The sequence below is a fragment of the Micrasema longulum genome, unplaced genomic scaffold, assembly GCF_059751315.1.
Source record: "Micrasema longulum isolate JH-2025_06_02 unplaced genomic scaffold, ASM5975131v1 h1tg000511l, whole genome shotgun sequence".
Lineage (NCBI taxonomy): Eukaryota > Metazoa > Arthropoda > Insecta > Trichoptera > Brachycentridae > Micrasema > Micrasema longulum.
The window spans coordinates 1,394,395-1,420,697 of NW_028277708.1; the positions used below are offsets into that span (position 1 = coordinate 1,394,395).

The 26,303-nt window shown below is 32.1% G+C and overlaps 2 protein-coding genes across 2 annotated transcripts; one reads left to right on the top strand and one right to left on the bottom strand.

Annotated features, from left to right (window-relative positions):
• The first annotated feature begins 2,749 nt into the window (after positions 1-2,749).
• Positions 2,750-8,635, top strand: LOC148280938 (glucose-fructose oxidoreductase domain-containing protein 1). The gene has a single exon (XM_088227602.1). The coding sequence runs from the start codon at positions 2,856-2,858 to the stop codon at positions 4,071-4,073; it is 1,218 nt and encodes a 405-aa protein (XP_088083728.1). The 5' UTR covers positions 2,750-2,855; the 3' UTR covers positions 4,074-8,635.
• Positions 8,636-11,120: 2,485 nt separating this feature from the next.
• On the bottom strand, positions 11,121-11,746 carry LOC148280939 (10 kDa heat shock protein, mitochondrial-like). Its single transcript, XM_088227552.1, has one exon. The coding sequence runs from the start codon at positions 11,566-11,568 to the stop codon at positions 11,254-11,256; it is 315 nt and encodes a 104-aa protein (XP_088083678.1). The 5' UTR covers positions 11,569-11,746; the 3' UTR covers positions 11,121-11,253.
• Between the last annotated feature and the right edge of the window lie 14,557 nt (positions 11,747-26,303).

The following is a 26,303-nucleotide window of genomic DNA, read 5'->3' on the forward strand; positions in this document are numbered from 1 at the left end:
TTTTAACTGGGTCTTAATAATTCAATTAAATTATAGTTTTTAATGTCGCTTAAATTTCAGATGGATTTTTGTGAGACGCATACAGCATGATTCTTTTTTGTGGTTGTAGGCCACCTACAGTGCCAAATTTTTCTAGGGGTTCCTTTCGACAGACTTTAATTGCAATGTTCAAAGTTGATATATTTAACAATGTCCATTGAGTATTAAGGAGCTGATCAGTGCTTAAGCCTTTCTTATTAGTCACTTCAGGTAGCTTGCATTCTATTAAGGACAATAAATTTATAGGCAGCTTCTCGCCATCTAACAATTTTTCTATTTCTCCCGTGAATCTTCGGAGCCCAATTGTAGTTCCATCGAAATTTGCAAAATTATGACAATGTGGAACGTTATTGGCATGTGACTGGCACACAAACCACTGTTCCATCAAATCCAATCGCAACCAGCTTTGTGAGAACAATATCAGACCTTATCTTGTGTTTTCCAATTTTTTAAATTCTTCCGACAGTTACAAATATTTTTTCAATATACTCGGACTCAAGTTCTTTTCACCAGACTTATGTGTTTTTTGTTTTGATTTTTCTTCGGTTTTTTCTTACTATTATCTTCTTGTCTTTAAGTTGGTCAAAATATTAATAAATCAGATCAGAATTTGCTATAACTGGCTGAGATGGTAAAGAGGCTCTTGTTTTTGTTCTCTCAAGCCGAATAAAAAAATCAATCAATGACGTTCGATATGTTGCTTGGGGTTTCAACAATATCCGACTGAATAGAAAAGTCGGAAGTCTCGCTCACACGCTGGTTCCGTTTGCTCGTATTTTACGTTTGTTACATTTAATATAATTTAAATGGGTGTTCCATGATGTAAATCACCACTGTAATTAGGCCTTCTAACCTGTTGTGGTGCAAAAAAAAAGCCTTAAGTGTAAACAATTTATTTGGTCTGTGCATGAGTGTCATGCACTAATTTACAAATGAATTGACAATGTAACTGTACATTCTGTTAGTTTACCTAATAAAATAAATACATAAAATGATCTTGAACTTAATTTTTGGGATTGATGCTCGTTGTTAGATATTGTCTTACTACTTAAAAAAAATATTTACACGGTGCAGAAATTCTTCCTTATGTCGTATGTCGGTTTAAATGCCCAAATACGTTTTCATAGGTAGAAATCATATTCGGTGGTATATCACAACCAGGCCCGAAAATATGGCAAATCATGTATTTTATTAATATCACTATAGTACAAAACATGTTTAAGTTCATTGACTCACACAATATATAAGTAATTTATTTATCGGGAACAGCGATCGCGCATGCTATTCTGATGGCCGCTCGCTCAATTTGATGCAGTTTTATGAACTGATTTGAGAGGATAAGGAGAAAGGGTTGATTATCAAAGCCATCGTAATGTATTATTTAATTAATGTTTATAATTTATAAATATTTATATTGCAGAAGAACATTAATTTAGTATTTAAAATCATCTAACCAAAACATGGCTTTTTTCAATATAAATCTAAAATTCAACCCCCTCACGGCAAACCTTACCCTTAAAAAAAAATACATATTTCCCTTATTCTATAAATTAGAACATCTTTTCCGCATAGGGCCGTTTTGATAATTTCAATTATTTTTTCTCCATACAAGGTCGATCCACCCTAATTTACACATACACATATAAATAAATAGTAAAATCAGTGATATTAATAACAATAAAAACATAATAGTAATAAAAGTAATATAATATACATAAGTACTGTGCAAATATCAAGCCGAGAAGCATGCCACCGGCGCGACTATTTGGCTCCTCTACACCTAGATAATACCTACCTCTATTTCTTTAGACAAATAAGTTATTTTCAATATTTGTCTTTAATCTTTAAGTATGAAGTTCTGTCTTTACATTTTATATGACAAATAATATATTTCTAAATCATGTTTCTCAATATTATAGAGATTTGATTATCTGATTTTGGGAAATCAAGAATGAGGGATGAAAGTTAGTTGTTATTTTCATCCCGATATGCTAGTAACTTCTCGTATCAGGTTTAAGTTGTGTTTTTTTATTTTCATCATCATTTTTAGGTTAAGGTAGAGGAGAATAGAATGCCACATCAATATAACAAAATAACTCATATATAAAAAGAAAAACCGATAGAGACCGGCAGCGTCCGAGATGCTTCTGCTTCTGAGTTTGTCCTGCTTTTACTGTTAATAGCCTTTTATTTCCATCAAATAATGCCGAATGGCCCGTTCTGATAATTTTAACAGTTGATCCTACAATGCCATTTATAGCTTGCACGGATGTTGCATATTCATCAAATATGTGTTTATGTTAAGAATAAACAGTGACAGTTATAATTGTAAGCAATCGAAATATGAGAAAACAAAATTTAAAATGACATATTTCATCCCTGGGCTGGAATTCTGAAAGGAATTTCTCTCGAAAAAATTGGCTTGTAAGCGTGTATTTAATAAAGATTTAATACGTAAATACGCGTTAAAAATGCGTTTTCTACGCGCTTTTTTCGTTCAGAATACCACCCTAGGTCTCTCATACGGAATGTTGAAAAAAAGATAGTACACAACAAACGCTAAAAAAATGTTGACAATAATGTTGTTAGTTATGCAAAGAAACAATGTAAAATAATAATAAACATAAAAACCAAATAAATTTAAAAAAACGACAAAATGCCAACACGATGATTTCGAACTCTACCCAGTTTTTATTTAATCTATGGTAACGTAGTGTCATTTGCATGTCACTTGTCATATGTCATTTTGTTTTCTAAATTTTTTCATGGATGTTTATGTTTTATGGGCATTGATAATTTCATGAAATAAAATTAAAATGTTGCCCGGTATTGGTGTCTTTGGCACTGGGGCAGTGGCTAAAGTTTTAGTTCCATTCCTACGCGAAAAAGGATTTAAAATTGAAGCAATTTGGGGTATGACTCTTCATGAAACTGAACACGTAGCTAAGGAATTACAAATTCCGTTTTATACGAATAAAATAGACGATGTTCTTTTGAGAAAAGATGTGAATCTTGTGTTTATAATATGTGCTCCTAATTTACACGCTCAAATTTCTGTTAAAGCCTTGGGTATTGGTAAACATGTCGTTTGCGATAAACCAGCCGGATTGAATCAGGCCGAAGCTTTGAAAATGGTTAGAGCATGTCAGTATTATCCCACGTTAATATCCATTGTCAATCATTCATTGAGATTTCTCCCCGCGTTTTCTCGTATGAGGAAAGAAATAAACGACGGATTTATTGGTAAACAGGAAGAACTCTCAATGATGGATATCAAGGTGCAGATGAGTTCCCTATTAAATAATAGCTATAATTGGTTATGTGACGATACCATGGGGGGAGGAACCCTGACCTTATTGGGTAGTCATGTGATTGACTTGGTTACTTTTTTGACTGGTCAAAGAGCTCTGAGAGTACATGGCGTATTAAAAACCTTTACAAAGATAACAGATAAAGTAAACGGTATAAGGCAAATAACTGCGCCTGATTTTTGTACCTTTCAAATGGAGATGGATAAGGGTCTTTTAGTGACTGCGACACTTAATAATTGCATGGTGGGGCCCTGTTTTCACCAGGAAGTTCTTTTGTGCGGGAAGCTCGGTCAGCTTCTCGTCAAGGGAGGCGATCTGCACGGCCGACTGTACACATCTGGCCCAACCAAACACTCCGTGGACGCTCACAATAAGCATGCTAATGATATGGGTGATGATGTTATATACTTAGATGTTGAAGACTTGGAATGTCCCATGCAAGATAGTGTAGTTCCTAGACCTTACATCAAAGGTTTAAGTAAAATGATCAGCGCTCTGAAGGAAGCCTTCTTGCCAGTAAAGGAGCAGATGGGCTGGGTGAAGGAGCCGGTGCAGCTCGCGGCAACATTCGAGGATGGACAGTATGTCCAGGCTGTGATGGAGGCCATTAGACTCTCGAGTGCTGAGCGACAGTGGGCGGATGTGACACTGTTAACCGAACAGCCAGACCCTAATCCCATGCTCTCGGCTGCGGTTCGGAGAACCAATATATCTTTACAGTGAAACAAATAAAGACTTCAAATTACGCTTAACAATCAAAACAAATGGCTCTTTAAGTAATCTTAATGAATTATTCATTATTTCCTTCAAATGAACATCAGGTAATTAACAAGTTCGCAGACCCTTTTTTCTCATAGCGTCCACTCACATATTATAACTTTTACCATTGTTGATGGTTTGAAGTAAATCTTATGTGACCAACATACTGTGACACTTTTGTTGCTGATTGGTTTTTATAGGGACACAATATTTCCTCCTACCATATATTTACTTCAGTTTCACATATGTAATAGCTGTCTTTTCACTACCAATGTCTTTTGGCCTGACTGCTATAGTTGTCATTTCTTAAATGATAGACCCAATTTTGACGGCTATAGTTGGCACGTATTAACTGTTAAAAAAGTTTATTGAAAATAGCAAAAAAATAATGAATTTTATATTTTACATCACACCATACAATACGGTTGCCAAAATTAATATTTGTAATTTTAACTCTTGATATATTTTATGATAAATTATTTAGTATATTTGTAAAATATTGAGGCAGTTAAGAATGATTTTAAGCAGGGAAATCTTCCACCAATTTCTTAATACCGCTTCAAGTCTAAGCAAATAATAGAAAATCAACCAACATGGTTAAAAATTATTTATGAGATGAACCACATTTTGCTTTAACAACTTTACAATCATATATCACTCACAATATTGCTAGCCCAAAGCAACAGTGAGATCCGAAATTTCTAATTTTCAGATACACATGCAGATATTTTAATAAATTAAACAAACTAATATTTTCAAATAATAGAATACTGAAGTTAAATATTCAACCTATGTGAAAATATAGTATTCATAATCTACTTCAAATAATTTAATTCAGTCAGACTCTTTGCACAACTCAAAGTCCAATTATCTCAGAATATATTCTTTAGAGATATCTTACTGTTGCTTTGGGCCAGCAATATGCTGTTTTATTCTGAACAAATAAATGCTCTATAATTGTAATAAAGACACTCTCTCGTTTATTAAATTATTATTTGATTTAAAGCCTAATTTTACCACCCATTTTACTTTAGTAGACCATAATTATTATTCTTAAGGATTTCATAATTATGGTTTCTTGTGGCTATATATTTTTTTAAATAACTATGTAATTAACTAATCTAAATTTATTTTCTGTAATACATTTTTGTGTGTAATACATAAACAACTTTTTTCAAGATACAAATTAGAGTGACCTTTTTTTGAATGTAATTATTTTTAACAGTATTTTAATATATGCACAGTTATCTTTCATAATGAAAATTAGTACCATTTCTATTTTTTTCTTCTTTCGACTTTTGGGACCATAAATATTTTGTATTAGAAATATATTGATAAAAGCAGCTATACGCAAAACTTGTATTTCTTTTATGGAATGATTGATAATTAATATATATATATTTAGTTTTATGAACGGCTAATGGTTGTGTGATGAGTATGTAGATTGTTTGGATATCAAATCCAACAAGTATTTCTAATGAAATTAGTTAAAAATACGTATGTTCGATAAGATAACCAGATTTCAGTAATTTAAATTAGAAAATAATATTTTACACTACATAAGTAAAATATACAATAATTAAGAACCCTGCATTTTGTACATGTACATATTTCCAAATTACGTCATTGAAAAAAATAATTAAAACAATTTAGCTGATAAAATTCATGTTTTATATTTCCCATATACTGGATAATAGATGATTAATTTGTTGAAATAAAAATATTGCAGAGTAATGGAGAAATTCATTTTTAGGTTTATTTTTTCAATTATTTTTTTGCACCACACCAGGCCCAATTACAATGGTAAATTAGATCACCCAGGTTTGAGAATAATTATTGTGATCTCACCAGGAATCTCCCCACCTCGCCTCCTCAGTCATTTCATAACTTTGAAATTGCTACAATATTATATAGTTTTTTCATTGATGAAAACAGAAAACACTAAGACTAATTAATTCATTTAATCAATTATGAACATTTAAAACTAATTTACTATTCATAGACACTAATTTTTATTTATTAATTAGTGAATTCAAGAGTTTGAATGAGTTTTTATAAGACTTTCTTCATCTGTTCATTTAAAATGTCCACTGCTATCTACAGAAATGTGCAAATTCAAACAACTAATTTTTATTTTAATTTTGCCTACCATCTTAATTTTGTGATTTATTTTTTAAATGGCAAAAAAATTTATTTTATATTGAAAACTTATACAACAGCAAAATGATAGGTCAGCTTTGTTCGGTTTCAGAATGTTTAATGTAGATTCCTGAGTTAAATATACAGTCAATTTATTGTTCAATGAAAGCTATTATGTGTAATACTTATATTCGATTATATTTTAAGAGAATCTTGACTGAAGTAATTTGGAACATGAGTTTGTTGTATTAGTTAGCCTTTTACTATACACATGTTCATTTAAATTTATTTTAACAAAATGGAAGTGTATCCAGTGTTTTTTTATTTGTTATATATATGAAATATAATTTATCACCTTAATATAATATGTTTACTACATCTATTCAAATGTTTCAAAGTGTAAAAATTTGACGTTCTTTCACTTTTATAAAGATAGTACTTTTACTGTGATTGTAATTTTATATCTGTAAAGTATTAATGAGAGTCTTATGATTTTATTTTAATATTTAGATTTTTTATTTGATGAAATTTTCAAATGAAACTCAATCGTACTTTGTAATCAATGTCACCATAATTGTTTTTATATTTTGGCAGCTGTTCTTGTTTTTTGACAATACTGGAAAATATTGATTTTGATATTACATTCATATATAATTTTTACATTTATAATGTTGTTTTTAGGGTAATGCGTTTAAAAACGCTTTGTTTTGCTAAAGAGCAGATTGCTTGTAGAGTTGTTTTATATATTACTAGAATTTTTACCTGGCTTTGCTCAGGATTGAGTTAAAATCAATTTTCATTGGTTATAAAACAAAATTGCCTCGTTATTTGAATTTTATATACTTATCTATGTAATTTCTTATTTTAGTAGAGGTAAATTTTGTAACCATTAGTGGGTTTTACTTTTTACTGAAGAAGCCCGGAAAAAAAATTGGCTTGAAAACAGTATAGTAGATCTAGAAATGGCATTTTTAATGTTGTTTCTTAATTATTTCACGTTATGACACTATTAATAAATTTGATTTTGTATCGAAAAAGAACGAGAACAAATTAGCTTGTAAACAGTTTGGTGTATCTATTAATGGTATTTAAAATGTTGATTCCAATCTTCTAATTCACAAAAATCCATTTTATACCGAGGAAGGCAGCTTGCTCACCACATACCACATACTACACACTGCATCTGAGGATATTTGACGTTGCCCGCATACACTGAAAATTTGCTAGTTGCCGAACAAGAAAAGCTCTCTGTAATCTGGAAGCCTTAGCATCATCATACTGAGGAAGGCAGATAAAAATTTTGCTTGTAAACAGCATGGGTAATCTAAAAATGGCATTTTAAATGTTGATTCTAAATTTCACGTAGCTACGACTCACCGCTCAAAAGATTGATTTTAATCAAATAAATATTACCAAAAAAATCCTGGAAAACTATACTTGGGAACAGCTCAGTTGATCTAGAAATGGCATTTCAAATGTCTATTCTAAATTTCACGTCTCTAGACTCTACGACTTACCGTTAAAAAGTTAATTTTACATCAAGACTGAAAAATTTGAAACGAAAACGGCGCAGTTGATCTTGAAATGTCATTTTAGATGTTAATTCTAAATTTCACGTCGTATGACTTACTATCAAAAAAAAATATTTCGTACAGAGAAAGGCCCACAAAAACATGGATCGAAAATAGCACTGCTGACCTAGAAATGGCATTTAAAATGACATGTCTAAATTTCACATCCCTATGACTTACCACTTCGGAGGAGTTCCTGCTTCCGATATACAAACAAAGAGTCATTCGAACACATATTTATTTTAATTTTTATAATATAGATCAGCATTTCCCAACCTTTTTAAGCCTGCAGACCAGTGAAAATATGAGAAAAAAATTGCATACCGGTAACGCAGGTATAAAACCTTTTATTTACGCAGTATTTTGTTAATTGGTTTTTAATATTATATTATGACGGGTATATAAATAACAAATAATGCTTTTTTTAGTACTCGAATTTTAAAATGTGTGACGAGTATTTCTGTGGACCGGTAGAAAATCTCAATGGTCCGGGGACCAGCGGTTGGGAAACGCTGATATAGATTATCACTTGTGCAAACTCTGATCAAAATCTAGCCCAAATAAATCCATTGATAGATTCTGATCAAATAAATGCACATGTTCATTTTGTTTTTGTGACTATGTTATTAAATTTTCTTTTCGGTTGCATTGATTTATTAAAAACTATAATGGTTGTGTTAATTTACTAACTGCATGTGGCAACTGTATCCCTCCAAATAAGTTTTATTTTGGTTTTTATTTATCTTAATTATGTACCTATTTTTAAACTGCATATTTTTTACTTTTCTGAACAAATATATTTATTTATTGACTGCATTTTTTTGTTTTAGTTATCTTTTGTAAGAAAAAATAATCTGGAGGTAAAAAACTTTTGAATATTCAATTGTTGAATCAACAATGTTTTGAGTATTTTCAAATGTTTGTAGGCAGGCTGGATTTTTTCTTTCCTGTCTTTTTTTACCCTTCTTAAAAATGTTTTCCGTCTCTGTTGCAATACATTTAGATTTAATTGTTGGAATTTCTGTAATATTTAATTATGTATCAAAGAGATTATTTTATCTAACAGCGCCTATCTTTTAGCAATAGCCATTATCATAATTTGGATACTATATTTTGTCTATTGAACTTTATTTTCTGTTTTCATAAATAAATACAAAACAAAGTATTAAAAAACAGTTGACGACCTATTCTACTCGTATCTTAATATCATGATTTATAATATTCATATAATTGACTATAGCGATTTCACATTTATGGATTTCGCATAAGCTTTACCGAGGTTGCTATCAGAATCCCTTATGGTGCATAGGGTACTGTGTCGTTACACCAATGACCAGAATCTCAATCTTATTTGTTACATGAAGGTGTCTTACACTGTACTAGTACAAGGTTTATTAAGCATTGCAGAGGAAATTGTCCTTTTTTGATAACCATTTCAAGTCAAGAATGGAAGCTGGACCCTTGTTACTAAGCATTGTAGGTGAACGCATCCACCTTTAAACTGCCGTCATAAGCAAAAAGGCTGCAAGGCATATTTTGAGATTTGACATTTTTTATTTATTAAATTTATGCTGGTAAATAAAAAACTGTAATTAAAAACACAGTATAACAGAAAACAATGACGATCCAGCAGAAATTAGAAAAAGAAGCACAGCAGCCAACAAAACATACTTTGCTTTGCTGCTAGTGTTCAAATCACGTAATGTCCACAGAAAAACCAAAATTACCATATATAAAACAATTTTAAGGTGTGAGGCGCTAACACTGACAGTAAAAATGGCTAAAGTGCTGGATGCTTTTGAACGAAAAGTACTATGAAGCATTTGCGGACCAGCGAGAGAGAATAATCAGTGGCGCATTTGGTATAATGAAGAACTGTACAATATATACCAGGCCCTAAGCATCTTCGCACATATGAAGTTGCTTAGATTAAGATGGGCCGGACATGTACAGCGAACGCCTGATTCACGTGTCCCTTAAACATTTATGAGCGAACACCCGGTTGGAACAAGATAAGTGGGAAGACCCAGGCTGAGATGAGAGGATGAAGTGAGAAAGGATGCAGCGCAGTTTCTCTGAGTGATAAACTGGAAGATGGTGGCTGAGGACAGAGTTGGAGGCGAAAGTTGCAGGAGGCCAAAGCTCGATATGGGCTGTAGCGCCATCGGAGAGAAAAACACAGCATGTCAATTGTTTCTAAAGCATTAAACCTGTGTGCGTCATATCTACACTGAGTTTTTGCTTATGAATCTCTAGATATTGCGTTTCTCGTACTGAACTATTTTTTTAACTGCTCATTACCATATATAAAAAGGTTCAATATTTTTAGTAGAACATTACCTCTTTTTGTCAAAACGCTGTCTTTTGGCCTTTGACGGCAGTACATCTCGTACTTACTTACTAATGGGTTATTTCCACTAATTTAAACAGGTATCAAATTTATATTTTTTGACAAAACATAAGAACAGAAAGTTTAATCCTTTGTAGAAAATTTGTTTACTCAGAACAGATCTAAACAGTGCTATTGAGATACGCTTTGACTGTATTAGCTGAACCCATTAGTAAAAAAATAATAAATGAGAATCACATATTATCAAAATTATTTTAAAAACCCGTTCCTTTTTATGGATAATAAGTAAAATACTCTCCCATGACTTTTTCCTCAAAATTTACAAAATGTATGTTCATCGACTCCAGGAATATGTCTACCAAATTTGGAATCCCCATTTTAAGAAAGATAGTTGTTAGGAAAAGTCCAGAGAAGGGCAACTAAAATGTCAGTTTCTCTAAAGAATAAAAAATATGATAACTGTTCGAAGGAGCATGGTTTGAGTATACTGGAAGAGCGGAGGCAGAGTGGTGACTTGATTGAAAGTTAAATCAATGTTCACTATGAATAATAAATCGCCGTCAGAGGTCATCCATTAAAAAAAAACAATCCCTCCTTCACATCCTGCTTGGAAAGAACTTCCTGATAAACCCGTAAAAATGTGCTAGGATATTTATTGTACAGCGTCCTTGAGGTGACTCACAAAACTGGGACTATAATAATACGTATAAATTACCCAACCACTGAACAAACTAAATATTTCTATTCCTAAAAGTAAGTAGAATTCCTGAGAAGCATTTGATCAGGGCAATATAATTCTATCATGAATCTATTTGGAACAGCTTAAAGGTATATTAAACTACCAATTCACAAATAATTCAAGTTATCGTTTTTTATAAAACGAATGATGCAATACTTAAACATAAATAGGTAACCAACAAATAAAGGTAAAGAAATTAATAAAAAAATATATTTTGAATAGAAAATTTATTTTCTTTGGAGACTTAAAAGTAAGATAACAGTAACATCGTGACTCACAGTAAAATTAAATGCAAAACTAACCTAGAAAACACATATTTGAATGGCGGCAGTTAAAGTAATACGTCTAATTTGTTCCATCTACTTTAGCTAGGATATCAGTCTCACGGAATAACTGATAATCATTGTCATCATTATCCAGCTTCACTTTGGTCCCACCATATTCGGGAAGAAGGACTTTGTCTCCAACGCTGACCGCAGGTTTGATGTGTTCTCCATTCTTGTTCCTCGCTCCTGGGCCGACGGCCACGACGAAACCTTGGAGGACTTTAGATTGAGCCTGCTCAGGAATGACGATTCCACCAGCCGTCGTCTTCAAAGCCTCGGCTCTCTTGATGAGCACACGGTCTAGCAAAGGTACAAGGCGCTTCATAACAGACATTCTTGAGATAACTCCGGAATTTTTCAAACTAACTCGTGAAAAGAAACAAAGTTCCCAAAAATAATTCTGCAGCGGACTCAAGGAACGACTTCGGATTTCGATGGATTATTCGAGAAGGACTGCCGGTTCGGTCGGTAACCCCACGTGCGCAAGCCAAGTTATCAACGAGATAAAAATGAACGCAAATCGAATTACTAGCGCCATCTATTGTCAGATAGATTTCTGATGGTATTGCAGGGATCTATCACAATGTTTTATTAAAATCACATTCTTCAATAAAAACTTTAAAAAGTTATAAAAACGTTTATTCTATTGCCCAAAAGATGTAACTTTAAAACGAAGTAAGTGATTCCAATTTTTTTTCTCCATAAATTAGATTATAAAAAATACCACGAAATCAATCCGGTATAATGACTAAAAATGAAAGCTTATCAGTGTTACGCTTCAGATGCCAGTCCGGACATCTGAAGCAGACATTGCAGAGGGAAATAGCTTTAAAAGCTTAAAGTAAATATTTATTATGTTAATCTTGTCGGGATTCGAATCTGAAACTTCTTGCACGGTTAGAAAATTTTTATGGAAAAATTAAGTCTAATATTATTTGTCGATAAGGGAATAATAATGATGATTAAAATGAAATGCACGAAAATTATTGACGTAAAATAAATTGACACGTTATTCCTATAAAAGATTTGCAAATATTACGTTGCCATCGAAAAAAACAGACAGAAAATCACGATACACATGCAAACATTTATGTAAAAAAGAGGTAAATATACATATTTCCTCAGTTTATATTTATTTCTGAGTAACTCGTTACCACAGATACGACACTAACCATCAGGTATACAAATTACAATGAGCATAGAAACAACAAAATCAGAAAAGACAATGATCAAAAATAAGTACCTACACATTTTCTAATAGTGAATTATTTAAAACTCGTCGAAAATGGCCCTTAAAATAAAACATTTGGGTTAAACATAAGAACGCAAATATTTATTTTTGAAAAAACTAAAAAATAATAGCAGCAGAGTTGTCAAAGTTTTTTATTATTTTTTATTTATGTACCTACCTACTTTCAAAATGCCATTCAAAATATAGCTAAATGGCTAATTTATTTCATAAATTGTATATTTTTTACGAATTTAACTATATCCGTAGGTAATGTTTTTCAGAGTTACAGTGTAATCCAAGCCAGATCCAAGCATTTTTTCATTACACAATTTTTCGTAGCGTCACCTCTGATCACGACGAAAATCCACTAGCGAATGAATGCAATTATGTACAAGCAATTACCGACGAATTTAAACGCCTTATATTACGCGCCTGTAACGTGTCCGTTAAATTATAGGTACGTCATTGATGAAAATCAAGTAATTGAAAAACAATTTCAAGCGGAGAATGCGTTGCATTTAAACAAAGGTGTGATTTAATCCATTCTGCACAATATTATGAGCGTGACCAAATTTATGTCAGGATATTTAGTCAAAAATTTATCCTAAACGTTATAATCTTCGAGGCTGCTGAGCTATGTATTTTTTCTACGGTCTCGCATTTTGTATTAGAAAATAAGGACTAAAAAAGTGCAAAGGCTAAGGATGGTCCGAGATCCTTTATCGGATAAGCCGCAGCCGTAGACGGTCGCGGCGGGAGTTGGCGCCGAAGGATGGAGATCTAACAATACCAGGAACTTTTTATACAAGATACCAGCCATTCATCTCCTGCGTACTATTAAAAAAATATTATGTTAGCTAAACACACTGGACGCAAAATCGTGAGAACAGGTAGATCATGTGGACGGGTGCCCATAAAAGAATTAACTGCTAATTTTAACCCAAATAAACTATTAGATAGACAGATAAGAGACAAGAAATTAACTTTTATTAATGCGTCAAAAGTTACAAAAGTTACTCAACGACAGGCACTTACATATAAACATAGGGTTATTAAACATTCGAACGCACTGCGTAGATTTATAAAGCGGACTTTTTTTCAGTTCCGCTTTGCAGAAAATGGCATATTATTATATTTATGTAAGACGCTCATTATGCTCGAGTAAATAAAGTTGTCGGGTTCCCGATCCTGTTCACTGCAATTCGGAGTCCCTGCTTAAAGAGAATATAAATCAGATGTACAGGTATGTTATTTTGTAACAAATACCGCGCCATATTGGACCATAACCAAAAGTCGTGAATCGCTTTATCGAGAAAAGCGTTGGTACTTGAGTGACTCGACTCTTGGAAATAAAAAGAGTGAAAAAGATGCCGAACGTTCCGCTCGGGACCTACCTAAATACTCAGGTGTTCACACAATCCCCTGGAAAGGACGTAAAGACCTGTCAGTATTATTATATATGGGCAGGTTCGCCCTAAGCGGCACAAACCACCCACACTCGTCTGGACGGAGAATTCACATTCTTCAAAATCACCAGTCATTGAAGGCAATAAAACTCCAACACCTTTGAGTCTTAGCTTTACGCGCTTACATTCTGGAAGCAAGTGGAATTAGACACAAAACATCATTACATCATTACATTTCAAGGCGATACCTATGCGGCGCAGAGAATTTTGATGGATAGGTATTTGAATTGTTTTTCCGTCACTCTCTCGCAAATGTCTCTCCGATACAGTGCGAAAAAGACGAGTGCGCGTTGGACTGATTATGCCTGACTAAAATCGACAAAATTGCCGTTTCGCTGTCCGTTTTTCGCACCCCAAAACTCAACCGATTTATTACAATAATTTAGTTTGTCCAAATTTTAATCATAAAACCAACTGGTCCAAGAAGAAGTTAAAAAATTGGAAAATTGTTTTCAGGCGTTACCTAGTATGTGAAATAATTTATTCAGATGAATCTCTTCACAACAATAAAGGTTTCACTTTACTAACATCAACTAACAACTAACATCAACAGATGGCGGAATTGAAGAAATATGGATGTTCAAACACAGGCAAAATGGTGAATGTTACACAGTGTGTAAAGTGGCCACTTAAACCAGCCAATGACAGGTTATAAGCCCTGTAAATGCCTTGACTTTCATATCTCCTTATTTAAGGCATTCTCCACCCCTGTTGTAATTTGTTAATCAACCGATTTAGTTGTTTTTTTAAGGAAGAGTATCAGAATAATATTTTCTGGGTAGGCAGCTTTTTCGTGTTTTCAGAAAATGGGAACCAAGTTGGGGTAGAGTAGGATTCGAACCTCGGACCTTTGAGTCGTGATTTCGAGACACTAGCCACGGGACCACAACCCGATTCCTTCACATTAACCCCAGAAGTGCGATGGGTTAAATAAAATAATAAGACACTCAGAAATGGCGGTCATAGTTTGTGCGGAGTTTTGTGTCAAAGTTAATAGATTGTTTTATGGAAATTTTAAGCCAATGTTCCTTGTCAAAGTTATTATATATTTTTTTGTTTTAACATTTGGGAACATACAAACATAATATATAATCTTGGGATGGATCTAAAATATCCCACATTTGGAGAACGTATTTTTAAATGGAATAAAATATTAGTTTGAATAATTATTAATCGGTAGGTTTAGGTATAATGTAGGAGTACTTACATAATAAATTGTAAAACCGAAATATAGATAATTTCAAAGTTCAGAATACATACAAACCTTCATGTATGCAAAGCAAGCACAGTTCTAATGAAATATTTTTACAACACACATAAACGAACAGACAGATAATACGCCACATCACTCTGTTTTTGCATACAGACATTGCTTCCTCTGCATTCATACATATTCTTATGCACGCACGCCGATTTGGTCACAGCATGTCTTTCTCGGTTCCTCTTTTTTGCATCTTTTGTAAATATTTTTAGCCGTTCTTTCGGTTTCCATTCGCACTACATGTCCAAAAACTCTAACCTTTTTTCTTGATTTTGTCGATAATTTTTGTCACAGACTTACATAATGCACGGATTTCGACATTTTTGCACCTATCGTACATAGCTTTACCACACATTCTGGTTCTCAATCACTGATGTTTATAACATCGATTAAAAGCGTTAACTAACTTATGCATAAGAAATTTTTACCGCGTCAGAATGAGGAAGTTCAGTGGGTTTTTTTATTTGTTAAAACCGTATCAAACCATGCCCAAATTATTTTTTAATGGAAATATATCAAAACTCTCTCCCATTGGTTGATTTTGGAGAACATTTTTTATATGTCCAATTTTCTGTTTCACAGAACTTCCTTATTACTGACAAGTACGGCCTAATGGCTAATCATAATTGATTGAGCTGCAGAAAGGCATTTTGACAGCATTCAGCCTACTTTCATCCTTTTTTTCCATTTTCATAATTCGCTTCCGTGTCGGCACCAGGACTCCATCGCAAGGGCGTAGCCGCCAGGATTTTCTCAGGCGCAGGGGGAATAAGACAACGTGTTTTAATTCGTTGCAATCTCACAATAATAACGTACCACTTAGAGACGCCATTTTGCTCTATAAAACAAAAGCGTTGCAAATTTTTGGTTTAACAACAGTTTGTGATTCTCGACCTGAGTACGTATGACATATTTTTTTGGCTGTACTAATAATCCTAAAATAATTTCAGTCCATATTCCATATGGGCGGCTGTATAGCTGTAGCGCGTTGAGGTTGCAATGCTATTTGAATATATGTAAATCTTATTTCAGCACATTTTTTATGCACACGAAAAAGACCGAATATTTTTATTATTGATCGTAACCAAGTTCTTACCCTGCGAAGGTGCTGCTGGGTCAATACATGTTGTGCAGGGCTGTGCATGTGAGATAAGTAGCAGAAATATTATTTTGAGTAAGTTTGTAGACAAAGCTGGACTTCCTAGGGAGTTATTAAGATTGAAATTTATTGCATCAGAGAGGGAAAACGTTTTAGTTAAAAAAGAATTTGGAAGTTTAGGCATTTACATGACTTTTAAATTGTCAATTGCTGGTTTAACACGTTCCGTGCGTCGGACACGACTCCCGTGTCCATGCAAAAATTGTTGCTCCGCGTCGGTCACGGGAGCCGTGTCATGTTCGTGCTCTCAGGATTCCCAACCAAATATTCTACGGCATGTCTACAATTTCTGTTTTTTAGTCTTAGCACTGTAAAAAGAAATTTCATATTTGTTCGAACTTTTAATATAGTTTTAGCGTTTTGAAAATTGCTATTTTGTCAGCATAACGTCATTGTTTGCGAAATATTGAAGGCAGTGAACGTATTCAGTGACCACTTAACACACTGTTCCTATATATTTTTAAACAAAATTTTTATAATCTAATCTATAATTATTTATCGCTTGACAAAATGAGCCAGGTGGGGGGCAAGCGCCGCCCCTCTACCCCACCGTGGTGTTGTCTATGGTTCATCGTAAACTTATAATTTTGCCTCCCGCGACAAATATTTTATACATAATAGGAATAATAGTGTGAATATGTAGAATGCACATCATTTACTAGCGCCCTAGGAAACTATTTTTCAAATTTAATTAATATTCCAACGTAATCTGAATAATAAATTGAGAAAATAATTACTCTTTGTTTTTTAGGTCGAGGCTGTTGTTTTTACCCGTTAATCAATGTGACATGTAATCACAGTTTGTTTTGCAAATAATAACTAGGTATGTATCTATTGTTATGTAGTGAAATAAACAAACCAAGTTCGATCATGTCGAAAAATAATTGTTCTAGCCTCGAGCACATCACGAGTCAATAATTCAGAATTGAGTCAACTCAAATAATTAGTGCGCACACTGTTGTCTCCATTGCTCGAACTTAAATTTGACTGTTCTAATCTTGTTGGCAGTTAAATTTCTTGATATTGGACTTTCAAACATGGCTAGTCATTTAACAGTTACTTACGTATCTTGGATACTATCTACATATCGTCAGTATGTCGGTGAAACCCTCTAAATGCACTATTGCCAGTTTAGAGGAAAATTCATTGCAATGTAAACATGTACTCAACAATAGGTTTTTCCGGTCATCTTTATTTATAGGCGAACTCGACCCATACGTATAAAACCATCTTAGTTTATTTAAATTGTTTTAATAATTTTATTGAGAACACGAAAAAAATATCTGGTAAATGGAATTAATAATTTTCACCCGAATAAAAAAAAAAAACTTTTAGCACTGAGGTATAATCAAAAGTTCAAATGAACGTAGTTATGCAGAAAGTAGGCCATAGAAAAGTAAAACTAAGATTTAAAAAAAATAATAATTAAATTTTATTTATTGGGGAATATCAACAGTAATACATGTAAAAAAATATAACAAATAAAATATACAGAGAATAAAACCAATGACAGATATCCACAGAAATACAATTAATACACGTACAATAACATACTAGTGTTCTTGTGAGTGTAAGTGTGTGAGAGGGTGGGTGAGTGGGTGTTATATTGGAATGAGGATGGACATGTGTGTCAATATTATTGCACAAGTGTCGAATATATAAATATATACAAAATATTAAAAATTAGAGGCAAAATAAAATAAAATAAAATAAGATAAAATAAAATAAGACTTTATTATTGAAACTAGGTATAAGAAAAAACGTATGTTTTAAGACGCGCATTTTAAATGTTATTTTTTAATAATAATAGCACTGATGTGAAAACAGTGAATAATCAAATATATACAACAGTTGGAATCTTTTTTACTTTACAAATGGATGATAAAGAATGCATACGTTCGTTTTTTTTTTTTTTAAATTACGTATTTGACCACTTTAAATGATTTTTTAAGTCTGGCTGTCCACACAACCTAAGATGTGCATTTTGCAGAAAGCAGCCAGCCACAGTAAAGCTCTACTGAATCTTGTGTCATTCTGTATTTAACATATTATTTTTTTATTGGGATACTTAATTGTAAAGAATCACTTAGTTAATTTGTAATAAAAATAATTAAATTATGAGTTAAATAAATTTTGGGGATTTTTTTAAAGTCTGGTTAACCACACAACTTAAAATGCAAAAAAAATAATAAAAAACATTTGAATAAAAACGCATTACTGTGAATGACTTTACTAGTTCACATGAAACAACCAATAATATGAGAGCTGTGAAGGATATCCAGTTTGCTTACAGTAAACGAACCAATCCGGAGAACTAACAGAGAAGAACCTTTAACGTCACACGCGGAGTTATTTCAGAAATACAAAACTTCTTAGCACTGATAATATGACATATAAAATATAAAAAAAATTGTCTTAGTTTAATAGTATATTAAAAATAAAAAAAAACACAGAACTTCCTCATTGTACATTATATTACTTGTGACATTCTGTACTAAAATATATGTAATTTAAATGAATGCAATTATAAAATTAAAATACTTATATAGGTACTGATCCACTTTAATTTATTAAAGATGACCTGATTTCTGGAGGCATTGATCTTTCCATCAGAATTTAAACGTAGTTTTTCCGCAAATTGAAAAGTGTCGTTTTTGTGATCAACACTAATTTCAGATGGTGATTGTTACAGTTTTTTGCATGAAAGCGGCCCAGCTGTTTTTAGTAGAACATGGATCTTACTGCACCCGATAACACAAATATCTATTTTTCAAAATTGTGAACAAAACAAACTCAAATTATATTCTAAAAATGAGCGTTGTCGCTTCATGCCGCGTCAACATTGCCGTGCGAAACGCGTAGTAGAGTAAAAAAGACTAACTGTATATGCTTGATAACCGTGAATTCAAATCTGCGTGTTGTGCCTTTTTACGCTGTTTCACATTTACTGATCACTGCACGTAAAACACTATTTCTCAGCAAATGCAAGATAAGTTCCGGAACCTCAGTTGAATGGAACACAAGACCTGCATAGTGCCGCATTTAGTGTTTACATATATATGTATCAATGAATTTTAGTGGGTTTTTACACATGTTAACTTTGAAACCAAACCTCTGAGGATTTAAATAGTTTGATAAACTGATAAGAAAAATGAGGTAAGTATACCTAACTACCTATTTTATTTGTTTCTTCAAATTTTGTTATTCAGAGGGTTCTACCGACGATATTCATTATGAGGATACTTTTAATTACGTCATCATCATCGTTTCACACCTTTCGGCACCCGAAGGTGCTTAGGGCACTGCATTGGTACATCAAATGCGTATCTACATAATCTGTTTCATAAAAATGAGGCTACCACGACCGTTTACTACTAGGAGAAAATGACCCATAAAATACTGGGTAAATCATGTAACTTAAATATTTATATTTACTTAAAAAATGCTTTAAATAAATAAAGTGTTTTGATAATATGCTAGGTGGATTATCTATCGGCAGGCGCAGTGCATATTTAGTTTATAATAATTATGTTAGCTTGTACTTCTACCTAATATGGTTTTGAAATAAATGAACTGAATGAACGCTCTACAAAAAAGATTAACTTATAAAGAGAAACGAATAGCTTTTGCATTCTAATTTTAAATTTCAATCACGTTTGTCTATGCCGTATCTCGTAACTGTCAATAACAGTTTCGAAACGCGTGTAAGGTTCAAAAAAGATTATCTGGACAATATAATAATTAATTATGCGTAGGTAGGTACTAATGTAACTAACAACGCACCCATTAATTTCGAGTGTGTCAAAGCAGAACGCAGATCCGTAAAAAACGCTCACTTTACCGCCATTTTTTACAATGAACGCCCGTGACTAACTTCATGGCAGTGATTTTAGGCCACAGGTGTTCATTCTTATCGCGGGCTTGTGATGGAATAATAAGCAATAGCATCGTGAATTCAAAATTAATTCACAATAGCAATAGCAATTACCAAATATAAGCTTACGTACTTGGTAATTTAAAGAAAAGCAAAATATTCGAATTGATTACTCGGGTGTTTTTAATTATACAAGTTACAATGTGAAACAGAATGTGTTCAATTCAACGATATTTAAGTAAAATAATAAAAGTACGTTTATTGTTTCATTCCATTTTAGTTTATAATTTTCACTAGTGACCGACATCGTCAGACTGGTCACCGGTGAAAACTATAAATTAAACTGTGTATATACGTATTTTTTAAAAATATAATCAAAACGCAGTTCCACCAAGAAATGTCAGTAGACAAACTAAATATTTAAGTACCTATGTTTGTCCAAATTTTTGTAGATATACATATATAAAGACCTGCAGAACCGGGTTGTGGTCCCGTGGCTAGTGTTGTCGACTCACGGATCCGAAGTCCAAACTTTGAACTTCGAACCTGCTCTTCCACAACTTGATTCTCATTTTCTAATAGTGAGTTTATGCGTACAACTTGTTGAAAATACCCCCCAAAATTAAAATATTTGGGTAAATCATACAAACGCAAATATTAAAAAAATATATAAAAAATACTGTATTTGAATTATAGGGAGTTTATTGAGATTGATTAAGATGAATAAAAAATTTCCATTTAAAGTACTCTTAATTTGGTTAACGATACTTCGAATTCGCTGATATGAAAGGTCAATAAAAAAAAAGGAAGTGGAGACATTTTTTTTCCTCGTGTAACACATAATTTAAGGTTTTTTATCAAACAGTTTTAAAGATTGCATCAGTGAAGTGATGGCTCCATTGTCATACACACACAGAGCAAGCTGAGTTCTAAAATTTTGCTCAACTTTTACAAGCATTTCGATGGGTATATTGTTGGCTTGGCAAATGTTGTTCTTAAGTCTGGTAAAACGCACGCAAACTGTGGAAATCATACGATTTAACCATTAACTAACGTTGTTTTTAATCGCGCAATAATAAACATAGAAAAAAACATAAATTAGATAGAGAAAATAATTTTTAAACGTATTTCTGTGAAAAATATACTTAAAAGTTTTATGCAAGTAAAATATAATTACTTTTAGACCGGCAGATTACGCCATTTCAAATTCAGAATAAACTAAGATATCTGGGGTCTCAATAAAAACTAAGTATCAAACTAAATTTGCCGTAGTAATTTAAAAATAATAAATTGAACATGAAAGTGACCGATACAAAATTTTATTTTTTTGTTTTTTAAAAGAAATACAAGCATTTTAAATCACATACATTTTTGTGACATTTTCCTTTATTTCTACGTAAAATTATGCCTTCGGTAATATTTTGAAATATATATTTTTTGAAATATTTTAGTTGAAAGCTTTTTTTATAGAATTGTATTATTTTTAAAAAAAAAGAAGATAACTCTGGTTGTAATATTCAATTTATAACAATATCTTATTAACATTTTTATGACCTTCATACCTGCACTTATCAATACTGGTAGCCAATTTTAGTTGGGCCAGGGTACGTGGACGGCCAGTATTTATTATTTATTTTTTTAATCCCTTGTGTATACAAGGGATTAAAAAAATATTACATATGAAAATATATACGAGTATATACCTGAAAATAGCATTTCACATGCTATTAAAAAACTTTGCGTGCTAATAACAGCATTGTATCACGGGCTCAAGATGTATCCTTGTTCCAATTTTAAGTCGTTATTTTTGCAAACCAATGCCGCCAACTTAATAATACAATAAAACTTCTTCAATTTATTGGCGCATAAACTGTAAATCGTATGACCAAATTAGTAATGGCGGATGTTAAAAAAAGTTTCTAAAATTAGTAGATTTAGATGGCTTGTATTTGCAAGAGTTTTTTAGTTTTTATAGATTCAACTGAAAACAAATATACAATCAATTGTTTTACTTGCTATCCTCCCTGAAAAATAAAGCATATCAACACAGATTAAATTTAAAAAAATTGAGTGACATTGAAAATTAAATTTTGAACACTTTAGAACTGGTTATTCTAGTAAGGAGCAACGTTTTTTTTAAAAAAACATCTAATAAAAAATAATATTTTGATCTTAACCTGATAACATTCACTATTCCGCTTATATTTAATAATCTATTCTTCCGTCTGTTGATTATTGTAAGGTAAAAAACCTAAAATATTCAAAAATTTGGGTGAGATTCAACCGAATTATTTCTTCACTCAAATCGTAGAAATATTTTCGTTTAAACCCAGGCAAAATGGCGAGTGTTACACGTTTTTTAAAACCAGTCAATCATAATATCGTATGAATCGTTTATTGTTCTGTGAAACATAAAAAATAAAATAAAATAAGCCCTTAAAATGCCTAAATATCGTTATCCATCGCAGTTGTAAAAATTACTATTAACGAGATTAATAGTACTACCCAAAGTATATCTACATTGTCCCAAAAAGTATGAAACTCGAGTAAATTGTATTAGTATAATAAATATTTTTATTTTAAAATATTGCATAATTTAATTGATGAGAACGTTTTTTTTTTAAACCTGACTTTTCTTTTTTTATTCAATTGAGTTCAATTAAATCATTATATTATAGGAACCTACATCAATTGAGGAAAAAAAACTTTAAACTGATTTATGAAGTCTGTTGTGCGACCTTTTTTACACTTCCGTTGGACTCTCGTCTGGTAGGTAACGACTTTTTATGTAGGGGAAAGTGAGGTAGGTATCATCCTTTACAGTCACAATTAAATGAAGAAAAAAACGCAACCACTTTTCTACACCATAGGAGGTATCTAATAAGTTATTTATAAATTCCTGGTGAATACACGAAAAATAAAATGAGTTTTTTCTCAAGCCTGGCGTGTTCTGCGTTGTGATTCATTAATGTAATTGAGCCTCCTGGCTTGTTATGGTGCAAATAAAATGAAAAGCAGCTAAATGTCCGGCACGAAAAAGCATAAAAAAATTTGTAATAATAAATTTATTGGTAAAAATTGGTCATTGCCCCTAATTTCAAACTACATGCAGGGTGTTCTTTAAACCCTGTCACATCCGAAACTACGATGATCAGTATAGGCAAGAAGACATAAAAGCATATTTTAAAAAATATTCAGAACAATGAAAAATTTTTAAACTAAAATATTAAAAAAAAAACAATGATTGCTTACTTCTGCAGGGGAGAAGTGAGGGGACCGCGGCGCAGTATCAGACTCCCCCCTTTCCCCGCCTCGTTTCACCCCTGCAGAAGTAAGCAACCATTTGCTTTTTTTGATGTTTTATTTTTTAAAATTTTATTCGTTCTAAAAAAATATTTTAATGTGCCAATATGTCTTCTTGCTCATACTGATCATCGTGGTTTCGGATGTGACAGGGTTTAAAGAACACCTGTATATCGACAAGCATCTATCAATCTCTAAAACATGAATTGCCAAAGTTGCACGCTGAAAAATCGTACAGATAAATTACGTCCCTAAACTGGTAACAAAAATATTTTTTAATGTATTTCCTAAGAAACACAATAAAACATCAATTTTAACATAGTTATTAAAGGTTTTAAACAAAATTATTTTTTTAAAGAAACATTTTCATTCCTTTATGATTTTCCCAAATATTTCAATTTTGAGGCCATTTTCAACGAGTTGTAAATAAATAACTATTAGATAATTGGAATAAAGTAGAGTAAAAAGGGTTCGAACCTCGGACCTCTAATCCGTGGGTCCGCAACATTCGTCACGGGACCGCAAACCAATCAAATCACAATTTGACAGTAATAATTATAACAGATAAGACAAGGTAAAATTTATGAATGTTTAGATATTTACAGGGTTTATGACTGGTCACCGGTTAATTAATCTGATCATTATTCCCCGATCTACAAATTTCTTTAATGCTTCTATCTAAGTATTTTTGATAAGCAAAATAGCTGAAACTGTTGTTGATGGATATGAGATTTTACCGAATTATTTCCCATACTAGGAAACACCTTTTAATTTTTATACTTAACTTTTTCTTAGATCAATTTTTCAACCAAATTTAAAATATGTTTGTGCACAATTTTTTAATGATGTACATAGTCATATTAATGTATGAAGCCTATGTAAAAACTAAAATATGTTATACGCAACTATTATGGGGAGCAGGATATCAAAATGACATAAACAGACTACAAAGACAACAAAATAAAATATTAAAGTTAGTATATGACCTTCCCTATTTAACTGCAACTAGAGAACTTTTTAAACAAACTAAGCAATTAAATATAACTGAACTCTTTCAACTAGAATCATTAAAATTTATCGATAAATTAGCCACTAATGTAATTGTAGACGAAGAACTAAAACTAATAAAAAATTCTAGTCAACATGGACATAATACGAGAATATCAGACAAATACCATATACAACTTTCTAAAACAAGACAAAGACAATCAAGACTAATGAACCAGGGACTGAAATTATACAATAAACTACCAGACAAAACTAAACAAAAGACTCAGACAAACTTTACAAAAGATGTAAAAAATATTATTTTGAACAACAGAGTATAAATGAAAAATGTATATATTATTTAATGTAAAATAAATGTTATAATCCGTAAGGGTTTATAAATAAATTTTCAAATAAAAAAAAAAAAAAAAAAATACACGAGCAGTGCATTTTTTTAACACTACATTTACAAAATATAAAATTTCGATTACAATTTGCCCCGGTTACGTCGAATCTCGTATTACCCTCTAGGTAGGTTATCTTCAAATGAGAATATAACTACATACAAATTAAATTTGAAGCTTTAGAAATGTTTAAGTAATGAATGTGCTACTTGCTACTCGTCATTACTTGACCTCACAACTCATTGGTCGAGCCAAAACATGCTGAAGTAAATTGCCAATGAAACCTCGGTAGGTGTATATTATAATTCACGAACTTAATAATAGGTAATTTAATAATAAAATACCAAATTAATTTGAGTATACTTTATTTACTTATTGTATATACGGCCTAAGCCAATTTCAACATTTATTTACCAGCAACTGCTGTTTCCAGAACCAGAACAGTTACAAAAAGATTAATTAAACTGTTACATGTAACGAGCCATGCTGCTTTTTTCCTCTTAATACAGTTTATTTTTATTTTTAAAGCATCAAAAACCAAATAAATATATTTTCATTCTTTTACATGTGTACAATATTATGTCTACTATTTTATTTAAATCTAAATTAACACTAATGTCTGAGCACCCGAAGACTACTACTACTGCCATCACGCCATTTACCCGTAGGGGTAGGCAGAGAGAATGGATCGCCGCACACGTCTATCCTGGCATACGTTCCTAGCTTCTTCCACATTCATACATCTTGTCATATATGGCCTTCGGTTCGGTCTGCTTTTGACATGACCAGACTTAAGATTTTGGTTTATCTGATCATGCCACGTCTTCCTTGGTCGACCTCGTCTCACGTTACCGTTCATTTTCGCCATATACACTTGTTTTATCATTCTTTCGTCGTCCATTCGTTCTACGTGACCAAACCATCTCAGAGACCCTTTCTCAATCTTATCAATTATACTTGACTCAGATTTACACTCTCGCCTGATTCCATCATTCGTAACCCTGTCATACATTGATTTCCTACACATTCGTCTATGAGATCGCATTTCAACCGCGTTCACTCGCTAACTATTATTTAATAGTTTATCAGGACAAATAATATATTTTTTTACTTTATTTTTGTTTTTTTCTTTTGTGATGTATTAATATTGTAAAATAACGTGTATTTTATTGAATAAAATACTAAAATAATGATAGTAAATATATTTTTTTCTTCACGGTGAGGGCCTTATTCATAAACATAGGCATAGCGGTAAAATATGGATAGGAATACAATAATAAGTGGTAGAATAAGGATGCTATTCTCAACTTTATTCTACCACTATGATGAAAGTACCATCTTTATTCTACCACAATGCCTAGGCGTAACTTTTTATCAGGTTTAT

Excerpts from the sequence above, each read along its gene's own strand:
- LOC148280939 (XM_088227552.1), bottom strand. The coding sequence starts at position 11,568 with ATGTCTGTTATGAAGCGCCTTGTACCTTTGCTAGACCGTGTGCTCATC.
- LOC148280938 (XM_088227602.1), top strand. The coding sequence starts at position 2,856 with ATGTTGCCCGGTATTGGTGTCTTTGGCACTGGGGCAGTGGCTAAAGTT.